Below are 13,800 nucleotides of genomic sequence, written 5' to 3' on the forward strand. Positions count from 1 at the left end.
GAGGGTCAAAGAGGCGCTCTGCTTAACATGTATGGGCAGTCTATTCTAGAGTCTGGGGAGTCTCTGGATCAGGAACCTATCTCTCCACCATGTTTTTTTCATTGTGATAACAAGGATGTTCATCGTGTTACACTGCTGCAGTCATCACACATGGGTTATCCTGCCGTCAGGCGGTCCCGCAGTCGGCCAGAAATTCAAAGTCTTGGTCCGGCGTCGGTTGCTGTCGCTTCTTCCCTGACATCAGTGCGCCAGGGGGTATATAAGAGACATCAACGCCATTTTCTTCAGTCTTTCTTGCCGTGCGGTGCCCGAAACAGAAGCAGTTCGCAAGTGCTGGTCGGCCGACTCCTGAGATTTTCAAATCGAATTTCAGACCAAAGTCTTCAATAAAGCTAAGTACCCCGTTGGGGAACCTTTTCTTGCCTTAGTCCGATGTCAGAAAAATTTAACAATTGCATTCCTTGAGGGAAGCAAATACCTCATAAGGACTTTCATTCTTATTGTATTCCTTGCCTAGGCCCAGACCACGATGTCACAGGTTGTCGGTTTTGTGCTAGGTTTAACAAACAAACTATTAAACGTCGGTTTGATTTCGTCTGGCATTATTTTGGTAGGAAATTTAATTATACCATGCCGTCGGAGCAACAGACCAGAATGCATAAAAAACGCAAAGATAAGGACAGGCGGCCGAGGCCCAAACCAGACTCCGAGGCCTCTGCTGGCCCAGTCGCCGGTTCTCCAGTTTTCAGTGAGGCACCTACGCAGCCCCTGACGACCGCTGATTTAGAACCCCAGACGGCATCCGATTCCCAAGCAGAGATTACTAGGCCTCCACAGCCTTTGCCTTTAGGTCATTCCGACTCCATGGCTGAAGGAGATTCTGGTGCAGTTGAAATGCCTTCAGTTGCAGAAGGTGTCTTCAGACTGACTACACTCACTATTAAATCCTATGCAAAGCTGAAAACTCCTTTAAGAGCAAAGAAGACTGTACAGCAGTCTCCAGTACAAGGCCCCATGCCTAAGAAACAGATGCTTAAGATGGCTGAAGACTTAATTACCCTAATCAGGGGTTCCCATCTCCCTCCTGATAAAAGGCCTAGACAGGAGGAGGACTACGCTTCCTCTGACCAGGTTTCTATTTCCTCAGATTCTTCTGAGGAACAGGAATACTCTTTTCCCCCTTATGAAGACTCTGATGCTGAAGAGTCTATTCCTTCAGCATCTCCCTCAGAAGACTACTCTTTTGGGGAAACTCTACATACCATGAGGGAACATTTCCACTGGGAAGGCCAGGATTATTCTGATTCTAAGAAAAGGTTCCGAGGGTTCCTTTTACTACCCCAGGACAGACCACTTGCTATTCCACCCATGTTAGACATTGTTAATGATGTTTGTTCAGAATCTAGCCTTAACCCAGATTCACTACCTCCTGCACCGGCCAAACCAGACAGATATTAGAGTCCCTGACTCGCACAAATTTCTATATAAAAGCCCTGTTGCTGACCCGGAAACCATTTCCCAGGGTCCCAAAGGGATTAAGGCCTCTACTGCTAAAAATCCTGTACCCTCTGAAAGGGATTCTAGAGCACTAGACAGATGGGGAAAGAAGGTATATACCTCAGCTACTCTAGCTATGAGGGCCTTAAATTGCCAGTTTCACATGCTGAAATATCAACAATATCTGATGTCTCAGTTAAAACAAAAAATAACACGTACAGAGCAGCCTGATTACAAGGAAATGCAAGATTTGTTGCATGCAGCTGAACAAGTGGGAAAACATAAATGTGGATTTGATTCATTGAAAGCTTCTTGTAGAGCAGCAGTGACAGGGTCTGTCATACGTAGGCATGCTTGGTTAAAAGAACAAACTTTACCTGATCATGTTAAAGCAAAGTTATTGGATGCACCTTTACAGCAGGATGTTTTATTTGGTGTAAAAGCAGAAGTTTTAAAGAAAATGGAGGATAAGGCAAAATCTATGCAGACGGTGAAGGATTTTTTACATGTTCAACCCCCTCGTTTCAGCAGAAATTGGCCAACCAAAAACTGGTCCTTTCCAGCTTCTGACAGGCCACAGAGGGGCAAATACAGACGCCCAAGGGGCAGAGGTCAGTCACAAGGCTCTTACAAGCCTTGACAATGGGGTGCTGCAACCCAGAAAGGAGGAGAAGACAGGTCTCAGACTTTCAGAAGACAAACCCAATGACTTGCCCCTCAGACTGCCAAGCAAATCCCTCTTGGCAACTCCCTTGTGAGGAAAACTAGCACTTTTTGCAGACAACTGGCACATCATCACAAAAGACAAATGGGTCCTAAATATTGTATCTCAAGGATACAGATTCCACTTTCACACTTTACCAAGGATAAAAGGAATGCCAAACCTGCCGCCAAATCAATGCGCTGAGGCTCAAAAACAAATTACAGCTCTCATGGACATGAGCCATTCAACAGGTTCCTACACAGGAGCAAGGACAAGGATTTTACTCAAGACTCTTTCTAGTTCCCCGAAAGGACAAAGCCTAGAGACCCATTCTGGACCTCTCAATTCTAAATACATATCTGCAAGTACCCAAATTCAAGATGCTAACACTACAGCAACTTCTTCCCATGCTGGGCAAGAAGGCTTGGCTAGTAACGTTGGACCTCAAGGAGGCATACCTGCATGTCCCTATCAGACAAAATTGCAGAAGTTACCTCCGATTTATAGCAGGTTCAACCCATTACCAATTTTCTGCACTGCCCTTTGGCTTATCTACTGCACCCAGGGTTTTCACAAAATGCCTGGCACCAGTAATTTCATACTGCAGACAGAGGAATTCAAATATATCCATACCTGGACGACTGCCTTATTCAAGCAGAAAGCAAGGACATTCTTTTAAAGCATCTGGCGTTTGTCAAAAACCTATTAAGTTGCCTAGGGTACACAGTAAACAAAAATAAGTCAAAACTGGTGCCCTCACAAGACATAATATTCCTGGGTGCCAGCTTAAATACAACAGCCTAGATGGCTTATCTCACGCCAGACAAGCGAGGACAACTGACTCAATACTTCAAAATGATGGCAACAAAGACCCAACTCCCTGCAAGAAAAATTCTGCAAGCCTTGGGATTCATGGCATCTTGCATACTACTAATACCATATGCAAAACTGCATATGAGGAAATTACAATGGTACCTGAAAAGCGTATGGACTCAACACAGCCACAGCTTGGAAACAATAATACCACTCATTCCCTGCCTTCAACAGGAGTTTCTATGGTGGGCTCAGGCATGTCACCTCAACAAGGGTCAGCCTTTTACCTTACCCACAGCCAGGCAAACTATATCAACAGATGCATCGGATTATGCCTGGGTAGCACACATGGCAGGACAGTGTATTCAGGGCAAATGGTCTGCAGATCAAAGGCATCTACATATCAATCAAAAAGAGATGCTAGCTGTATAAAATGCCCTAACCGCTTTCAAGAACCTCCTACATCCAGGACAACTCCTAATAAAGACGGACAACACCACAGTGATGTGGTACATAAACAAACAAGGGGGCACACATTCCTGCCCCCTATGCAGGCAGGCAATGACCTTGTGGAACACAGCACTGACCTACCAAGTTCAACTACAAGCACAATTCCTGCCAGGAAAGAAAAACACATTGGCAGATGATCTAAGCAGAAACATCATAGATCCTCATGAGTGGAAACTAGATCCACAAGTATTTGCAATGATAACTCAAAAATGGGGGAGCCCAGACATAGATCTGTTTGCCTCCCCCCAAAACTACCAACTATGGAAATTTTGCACAAGGACATACCACACAGTAGCTTGGAAAGTGGATGCCCTCTCATTCAGTTGGAAAACATTAACAGTGTATGCCTTTCCTCCACTGCCTCTTCTGGCAAAGGTGCTGCTGAAAGCCAGATTAGAGAGGCCACAAATGATACTCATTGCTCCAGACTGGCCAAGTCAACGCTGGTATCCAATACTAAGGAACATGGCTCAAGGCCCACCATGTATTTTACCTCAAATTCCTCACCTGCTCACTCAGCAAAACAATCAGATTCTACACAGCCAGCTCAAGACTTTAAATTTGGCTGCATGGCAAATTACCCAAACAACCAGTCAACACTTCTCTCTAAAGCTGTTATGGACGTCATTCTGGAGGCCAGGAGGCCCAGCACCAGGAAAGCCTATTCAGACAAATGGAAAAGATTTTGCGTCTGGAACCAGGCTAAAGGCCAAAATCCCCTTGTCCCAAATATTCCTCAGATTCTACAATATTTAACTGAGATGTTGCATAAAGGACTTTCCTTTTCATCTATTAAGATCCACGCCTCAGCTATTTCAGCTCAATACAACACAGATCCTCCTATATTTTCACATCCATTACTAAAACAGTACCTCAGAGGGGCTAAGAACATAAGACCGCCCCGGAGAGCACCAACTCCAACTTGGGATCTCAACTTTGTTTTTGAAAAACTTACACTACCGCCCTTTGAACCAGCTTTTACAGCTGACTTACAATTTGTATCATGGAAAACTGCCCTGCTGCTAGCAATAACTTCAGCTCGAAGAGTCTCGGAGCTACAGGCCCTAATGGCCTTTCATCATTTTTCATCAAGACAGAGTCACTTTACGAACTAACCCTTCTTTTATGCCAAAGGTGGTATCCAGTGTGGACCTGAACCAAACCATTCATTTGCCCACCTTTTATCCAAACCCCCAGAACAAAGGGGAAAGGCTCCTACACTCTTTGGACATTCACAGGCAATTACATTACTACTTAGATAAAATTAAGGCTTTCAGAAAATCTGACCAGCTCTTTGTTTCCTATGCTGCAAGATCACAAGGAAAAGCTATCTCAAAACAGACCATTTCAAAAAGGATAGGACATTGTATCCGTTTCTGCTACACACACCATGGGAAAACCTGTACCTGGTAACATCAGGCCCCATTCCACCAGGGCTACAGCAACATCAACAGCCTTTCTTAGAGGGGTACCAACCAAGGATATTTTGGAGGCTGCAATTTGGAGTTCAGTGCACACCTTCACCAAGCACTATCACTTACCTCTATACTCTAAAACCAGAGCTGGCTTTGCCACTGCAGTCCTGCAAGGCCTACTAGCTTCTCCAAACCCTGTTTAGTTCCACCTCCCATCCTTAGCTTTGGGATTCAACCCAAGTGTGATGACTGCAGCAGTGTAACACGATGAACATAGTACAGTTTTGTACCTACCATAAATGTAGATGTTCGAGTGTTCACACTGCTGCAGTCCAGGTTACCCTCCCTCCATCCCCTCTGACCTAGCTGAACTTTTCTATACCTCTCTATCCTGTACAACTTTTGTGGTGTATTTGCTTGTAACTGAAGGTATTCCTTTTACTCCTTTTATATGTTGTATTAGCAATATGTATTGCCTACCTACTTGGGGGGCACCTGACATCTGGGGCAAGAAAAACTGAAGAAAATGGCATCGGATGCCTCTTATATGCCCCTGGCGCACTGACGTCAGGGAAGAAGCAACAGCAACCGACACCGGACCAAGACTTTCGAACTCTGGCCGACTGCGGGGACCGCCTGACGGCAGGATAACCCAAGTGTGATGACTGCAGCAGTGTGAACACTCTAACATCTACATTTATGATAGGTACAAAACTGTACTTTTAGATCCCTGGAGCATGTCTCTCTGAGGGATTGGGATTTCTTTAAGTGTAGCATGTCCAACAGCTCTGGGTTTGACATGGCCTTGTATGTTAAGCAGAGATTGCCTCTGAGTGGACTATATGCGACAGAGTATAGGTGGAGTTTTTTAGATGGTCAGCATAGGGCATCTGCTTTAGGCCTGTGATTCTTTTAGTCAGGTATTTCTGAGGCCTTTCCATTTGTTGCAGATGTCTTGAGAGGTACATACCAAACGGGGTGTTGTATTCTATAATGGTTTTAATGAGGGATGAGTACAGTGGGACAATGACCTCCTTTTTTTTTTGGATGAAAAGCCCTTACTGCTGAGGTGTGCCACATAGAAGGATGTCCTGACTGTTGTGGCAATATGGTTATCGAAGGTGAGACCACTGTCCACCTGTGTCCCTAAGTCTCTTTTCACACTTTCTGTGTTTAGTGTACTGCCACCTATGTGGTAATTCACGGGTACATGTTTTTTTCCCAAAGGGGATAACTATATATTTTTTGGCATTAAGCTTAAGCCCATGGCTCTGGCACCAAGTATTTGTTTCTGCAAGGCCCTTTTGTAGAATATCCACATCATTTGGGGATTTAATTATGGCTCCCAGTTTCTTTGTTAGCCAGAGTGTTGGTCTGTACTTCAGAGAAGTAGATGCCAAACAAGAGCGGTACCAGGACTGAAATCGGCTACTTTTACAGGGTGGGTTCTGTCAGTAAGGCAGTTGGCAACCCATCGAGTGACGTGAGGATTAATACCCAGCTTAATAAGTTCATCTATGATTCTAGAGTGGGGGATGGTGTTGAAGGCCTTGCCGAGATCCAGATAGGCTGTGTGGACCACCTTACCCTTGTCCACGGCTCTGGAGACTTATGTGAAGAAGTCGGTCAGGTTCAGGAGACAAGATCGGCCCTTTACGAACCCAAACTGCATGGGGTCCAGTGTTTGAAGGTTGCTAATGTCTTTGTTTACAAGTTCCATGACAATACGTTCCTTGGCCTTGCAGATCAGGCTCGTCAGACTGATGGAGCGATAGTTCCTGGGATCCAAGGTGGATTCCCCCTTGTTGGAGTGGGGTAACTGTAGCTGTGCACCACTCAGTGGGCATGAAGTCTGAGGTGAGGCTCTGATTAAACATGACACTTGGGTGAGGTGCCAGTTCATTTTGTAGTTCATGTAGTACACAGCCTTGGATGTAGTCTGGTTCCATGGATGCTGCATTCTTAGCTTTGGAGAGTGTGTTTTTTTTTTAACCTGTGTGGCCGTTTTTACTGGAATTTGGCAATCTTTCGGTATTGAGATGGGCCCTTAAGGGGGTGAGATGGGTGTGAAGTTTGCACTGAATCGAGCTGCCAGGATATTGGCAATATCCTTGGGATCAGTATATTTAATGCCATTCTGTTGTAGCTCAGAGCAGATCTGAGCATTGCCATTTAGATTCTTGACATAGCTATAGAATGTCTTGTGGTTGGAAGGTTTGGCAATTTTATTTTCATAACTAGCTTTGGAGGATTTTATGAGGGATTTCAGCTTCTTACTGAGGCTGGTAAGGGAGTTTTTTTGCATTCTGGGATTTTCCTCTTTTCTACAACAGTTTCTTCCTTTCGTTGTAAAGTTTGTTTATGGCAAGGGACCACCATATTGGCTTCCTTTTTTTTTTTTTTTAGAGGAGAGCATCTTGTTTCTATTGGGGATGGCACGATTTATGCACCAGTGGATGTGCTCGTACAGTGCCTTAGTATAGGATTCAGCAGTCATAACAAGTACCTTTGACTTCTCAAGCCAGCATCCAGCCGGAAATATAGTTAAAGGTCAGTTTGTCCGTCTGAGTAGGATTATTAGTGATGACACCTTGTTTTTGCAGGAATGCCGCTATCTTACGAAACTGTTTGCAGATAAACATTACCCTGTTAAGTTGTTTTTTAACTGTTTTAAGGAAACTGCAGATTGCAGGTACACCAAACCACCTACCTATCCTTAAGTACAGGTTCAGTAGTGTTAAGGGCAATTCATCAAATGAATGTACGAGATTTCCCATTCCTATTTCTTTACACTCCGAAGGTATCAGGAACATTATTACGAAGAACTGGGGTATTATTAAAAGCAGTTAGGAGTTAGTTAAAGCTTTAGGGACTAGCCCTTCACTTTCATATAAGAAAACACATTCTTTAAAGTCCCTTTTTAAGTCCAGTCCTTCACAAAATATGTTGCCCAGGTTAATTCCCCCTGGTATGTATACGTGTGGAAGATGTGCTTGTTGCCAACACATTGCTCAAGGGGATATGTTTCTATTGATACCACTTAATTTTGCTTTTGATTTTGTAGAAAAGTATGAGTGTAATTCTTCTAAGATTGTCTACTTAGGAGTGTGGTCTTGCGATGGCTTTTACGTGGGGAAAACCACTAGAAGACACAGTGACAGGATCAAAGAACATTTTCAAGCTATTAGAAAAGGTAACTGTAAAAATGCTCTAGCCAAGTATGTTAGTCAGCACTCAGTGTGCTCCATTTTTAAGTTCATTGTGATTGAAAAAGTTCCATTATTTTTGGTGGCTGTAATCCATTACTGGAAGTAAAGGAATTGAAATGGTAAATGAAAGTGAAACTTGGGGCAGACACGCCCCTGGACTAAATGGACATGTAAATCTAAATAGCATTCTTGATGGAATAGATAATGGATGATGTCATTAATATGCTAATTAGCCTTGGCTTATACTGATACTAATGTTTAGTTGTGTTCCATATTTCTGATGAAGTTCGACATCTAACATTTTAGAAACTAATGCACTCAAATTCTCGTTATGTCTTTAGTGATCACTTATTAATGCTGTTTTTGTCTTATTGTGAACATAGTACTTCCATTTTTCAGAAGGTATTTTTTATTGTATTTAGTTTCGTATTACCAGCTTTGGATAGTGGTTTAGTTATATAATGTGTGTGCGTGCGTGTGTGTGTGCGTGTATGTGCGCACATGCGTTTGTGTGCGTCTTGGCGTGCATGTTTGTGTCCAGATGTGTGCATGTTAGCTTATGTGTGTGCGCACGCACATATGTGTGTGTATGTATGTATGTATATATATATATATATATATATATATATATATATATATATGTATGTATATACACATACATACATATGTACATTGTGTGTGTGTGTGTGTGTGTGTGTGTGTGTGTGTGCGTGTGTAGACCTAAAAAGGTGCGTCTTCAGCTTTATAAATAGATGGTAATTTTGTTACTGTGGTTTGTGTGTTCATGGGTGTGCATCTGCTTCAAATTTTTTCTTCCTTTCAGTAACTTAAAGCATGGTGGAAAGGAGTTTTAAGAAGTCTGTAAGATGTGGACAAAAGATGCCCTTTTCAGACCGGCATACTTTGGGTGTATACTGCTTAGGACTTGAGCATTTGACTAAGCAGTGTGATATCTGAGGCGTTTAAGTCCTGGGCCCTCAGAGAGAGGATTATCAAATTGACTTTGAAGGGTTATTGCCTATGACTTTCTCAGAAGCCATCACTGGTGTTCAACCTTCCACTTCCTCTTGGTCTAGGGATCATGCCAAAAGATCCAGGTCCATTGATGGGCCACCTGCTGCAGAACCTAAAAAGAAGCTGCTGAGGTCAGATCCGACTTACCCTGTTCCATTTTAAGTCTTCAGATTCGAACAAGGATGGTGTCCTCGGATTCAGAAAAGAAAACAACGTCAGGATCCTAAGTTTTTCGGACCTGGACCTCCTGCCCCGAACCACCTACTTGCAGTCCTTGTATCTTGTGCCTTCTAGGGTACCCTCTTTCTTTTTGGAGAGGCACTCTAGGCTTTTATCCTTGGTATCGTCGCACTCTTCAAAGAGTCTAACTGAAACTGGTGTGGCTAGGATGGTGAAGGAGCTGGTCGTGGAACAACTTCAGAGGAGTGCCCTTTGAGTCCCTCTCTGAATCTCCCCTAAACAACAAGTGTAGCAGCTGCTTTGTCCTATTTCCCCCAACAGGAGAGTCACTGAGACACACACTTTTCTATGATTGGCCCCTCGGTTTGTTATATGCCTATCCTCACCAACTTCCTTGTGTCCCAGGTTTCTGCAGAAAGCAGCCAGATTGAAGAGCACAGTAATCCTCATTGCACCTTACTGGCCTACTGGTTCCCCTTTCTTTGGCCTCATCTTCTGTTTCCACCTGGATTCTGAATCAGACTCCAAACCACCTGTCCCACCCCACAGGAATAAATTCACCCAGACATATCAAGTCTAAAACTGACTGCATGGCTTTTCCAGTTCTTTTGATGGCCAGGCAATCTATGGATCTGAAGTAGTTGTCTTCATTTGGTCTTCAACCTCTGGGTTCCCAGAACAGTCACTTGTCAGACTATGCCGCATATTCAGCATCTGATCCATGTTCAGAGCTCCTCCCCTTACCCATAATGCTCCTAACCCCTTTCTTTTTCTGATCTTGTTTGCCGCATTTCAGTCCATATCATGATCCGTGCTCTCTGCTGGAAAAGTAGTGGTGAGTGCTCTCTCTTGTTCAAATCTTCTCCTCTCTTTTCTACTTTGCTTTACCTCCCCTATGCTCTTTACAGTTTTTTTGTTCTTTTTCCCTTCTATCTTTCCTTTGTGTGTGTGTGTGTGTGTGTGTGTGTGTGTGTGTGTGTGTGTGTGTGTGTGTGTGTGTGTGTGTGTGTGTGCTGGGCCTAGGTTAAGGACATGTCTAAAGATCCAAATCCTGGCTTCAGAAAGTGCACAGTGTGTAGCCATAAGCTCTCACCAGCCGCTGGCCACACTCTGTATGTAGTTGGTCTTTGGTCAGCCCATCTACAGGCCTCCTTGTTCCATCTGTGCTGGGTTTAATCCCCAGGCACTTATGGACAGGAGGAACAAACTTATTTTGAAGGGTCTTCTTCCCTCCTCGTCCTCTGGGACTAAAGACTATGCCACCCCGGCCTGTGCCCCCGTCTCCTTCCCAGCCTCTGGGAATCAGACTCCTGGCAAGAGGACCAGAGAGGTAGAAAAGTCCTCCAGAAGGGATAGGCCAAACAAGCAATCCCCGGATTGCTCGGCCTCTGCTGGAACTCCAGTAAAAATTGCATTGGCTCTGAGGCCGGAGTCTCCCTGGCTCTGTTCCCCTCGGTTTCTCTACGGAGCCTGAGGAGCCCCAGACCTGGTCGCCAGCTCAAGCTTTTCCTCACCGCCTTCCAGGCCGGAGTCTATCTCCTCCTCGTCCCATTCCACCAGCAGCCTTAGTGGAGTGGAGATGGATAGGATGCTGCGGAAGTTCTTCCACACCCAGATATAGATGGGAGTTTTGCCTGCCCCCTCTCCTTCTGGAGCATGCAGCCCCTTTTCACCCCCTTTACTCCTTCTTTGCTCCGACCTCCAGTTTCGGAGCCCATGGATCCGAGGGCACTCTGTGTCGAGGGCCCAGCTCCAATGGTACATTGTACCTTCATGCCGGCCATGACCTTGAGCAGGTCGGATACGACTAGCTTGGAGCCGTACCCTCAGCTTTGGATCTGAGGGGTTGGTGTCGGGTCCGAGTTTGTCCCCTTGGTATCTCTGTGCCTGCAGGTTCGGCTGTGACTCCCCCGTTGGGTCAGAGGGTGATGGCTCCTCCTATTATCCTTTCTCAGGATATTCATTTCCTTCAGCTTTCGACGTGGTGGTGAGGATTCTCTCAATTTTTTTGAGACCCTTGACCATTTCATCTTCAGATTCTGCTCCAGCTCCTTATGTTTCTGGTGCAGATCCATCCATTTTGCCATCTCAGGGACAGCCTGCCGCCTCTTTGCCTCAGGACGCTTCATCTTGGGAACAGCAAGATGTTGGCGAGTCCTCCTCACAGATCGCCACTTAGGAGGTTCCTCGCAAACGTACGTGCAAAATGAGGCACTTAGACTAGACTCCTCACCTGAGTCTTTAACCGAAGACACTGATTTGGAGGAAGGGGAAGACCCCCCCCCCCAATCACCCCCCCGAAGATGTCTCCTGTGGAGACATTATGGAACTCCTTCGCCAGTGCAAGGGGTGGTCTGCCCGAAAAACCTTCCTCTGAGGAATCGTTCCTGGAGGCTTTTGGCGCAGGACCCTCTACTTCCTGGGTATCCCCTCCTGCAGATCCTTTGGTGGATCTCATTACATCTTGAGTGTGGAAGGAGCCAGACATGGTGGAGCCCATTCCAAAAAGCCCGAGAAGGTTTTGAGCCCTGCTTCAGACAGATTGTACTGGCATAAGGGATCCCTGGTTGATGCCATGGTGGTGGCAGCTGCCACTAGGAAAGAGCTTCCTCAGAGAGCTCTACACTCCACCCTCCTGACCGGGAGTCTAGGATGATGGACTGTTTTGGAAAGCGGGTATATGCTTCAGCGACCTTCTCTGTTCGGGCACCGAATTTCATGGCACATGTGATTCGGCTGCAATGAGACCTGGTGAAGGAGATCGCCGAGTCGACCTCAGGGTCCATATCTGCAGAGGAGAAGAAAGTGTTTTCTGCTCGTATGCCCCCCCCCCTCTAAATTCAGTGGCGAATACTTCTGTGCGTCTCCTCTCCTGCAGTACTGAGGGAGCTGCTAGAGCCGTTGGTACAGGCATTGCCATCAGGTGACATGCCTGGCTTCGGCTCTGTCAGTTCTCAGAACCCTTTAAGGCATCATTTACCAGTACCCCATATGACAGTTCCTTCCTCTTTGTGAAGTCAGTATGTGACACATTAGTTCAGAGTGAGAAGGACGAGAAAACACTGTCTGCTGTCTGTAGCCGCATTTTGGTCCTTCAATGATCTTTCTGTAGGAATCAGCAGAGGACCAAGAAGATGTGGTCCTGGAAATCTGAGTATCTGAAGTAGTTACTTCATTTACTCTGCAACCTGTGGGTATCGGATTCGACTTCGGATCTGAGCCGGCAGCTTTCCAAGCTACAAGATCTGAGCTCCTAGCTTCTCCCCCCTACCCATAATCCCCTGCTACCTGTTGTATTACCTCAGATTGTTTTTTGCCGTGGCTGAAGTAGCTATCTTTTGAAGAGCTCCTGGCTTGGTGAGATCGTTAACTTGTAGAAATCCCTTTTTTTCTCCAGTGTTTTTGTAAAATTATAGTTAGTGTACGTGTGTGTAGTGCCACTGAGTTTATCTATGAATTTGTAATTAGTTTTTTTTTCTTGTAGCTAGCCTTTCCTCTGTGTCTCACCCCTCCCCCTTAGTGTTTGGGTGTGAGTGTGTGAGTGATTCAAAATGGCTGAAGGGCCCAAAACCGTTTTTTCGAAGTGTACTGAGTGTGGCCATAAGCTTTCACCAGCTGATGGCCACACTCAGTGCGTTTTATACCTGGGGGTGGCCCATTTATCTGTAGCCTGCCAAATTTGTGCGGCCTTTAACCCTCGGGCGCTTAGGGATAGGAAGAATAAGCTGATCCTGGCGGGCAAGCTGCCCCAGGAATCGGCTTCTTCCTCTCCCGCTCAGGTTGCCTTGGCAGCTCCGGTGCCTTCTGCGCCCCTTTCTCAGCCCGAGACTCAACCTCCCTCTTTGGGTTTGAGCTTGAGTGACGCTGGTGCCTCTTCCACCAGAGAGAAGAGGCACAAGGATAAAGAGGGACATAAATCCCATAAAAGGTGAGTTGAGACTCAACCCTCAGCCCTGCCATCTAAATTAGCTGTCTCCCTCGAGGGTCCCCGGATCCTCTCCCTCTCGGCTCCGTTCGCCCAGCTTTTCGCCGGAGGAGGAGGACCGGTCTCCCTCGATGCCATCGAGGCGGCCCTCCCGGCCCGCCTCGACGACTTCTAGATCGACTAGAAGCCTCACCGAAGCGTACATGGATCGGATGATGCATCGATTCATACAGACCCAAATGCAGATGGGGGTGCTCTTGCCTCCCCCCCCCCTCTGGGAGGGAGTGCGGCCCCCATTTTTGCTCCGATCACTCCTTTTCCGACTCGTTTTCGGGTCTCTGAGTCATCGGATCCGGGCCCTTTCGGAATTGGGGAATTGTCGGCGCCGATAGCGCTGGTCTCTTCGACGCCGACTATACCCTCGAGCCTGTCGGATCCGAGTTCTCAGGGCCGAGGGCCGAGCATCAGATCCGGGGGAGTTGGTGTCTTCGGCGCCGCTGGGTTCGGAGCGCACCTCTTTCTTGGCGCTGACTA

At 46.1% G+C, this 13,800-nt stretch overlaps 1 protein-coding gene across 3 annotated transcripts in view; it reads left to right on the forward strand.

Moving 5' to 3' along the window:
• The window catches only part of KIFC1 (kinesin family member C1), a gene marked incomplete in the record, with an annotated part of 1,304,428 nt that overhangs the window by 460,321 nt on the left and 830,307 nt on the right, over positions 1-13,800 (forward strand). For 2 of the 3 annotated variants that reach the window (XM_044083556.1, XM_044083557.1), the window contains 1 exon segment: positions 8,042-8,131. In XM_044083556.1, coding sequence (XP_043939491.1) covers positions 8,042-8,131 — 90 coding nt within the window. 3 annotated transcript variants of the gene reach the window in all.

The sequence above is a fragment of the Protopterus annectens genome, chromosome 9.part0 (genome assembly GCF_019279795.1).
Source record: "Protopterus annectens isolate FY-2018-M chromosome 9.part0, PAN1.0, whole genome shotgun sequence".
NCBI classification, from domain to species: Eukaryota; Metazoa; Chordata; order Ceratodontiformes; family Protopteridae; genus Protopterus; species Protopterus annectens.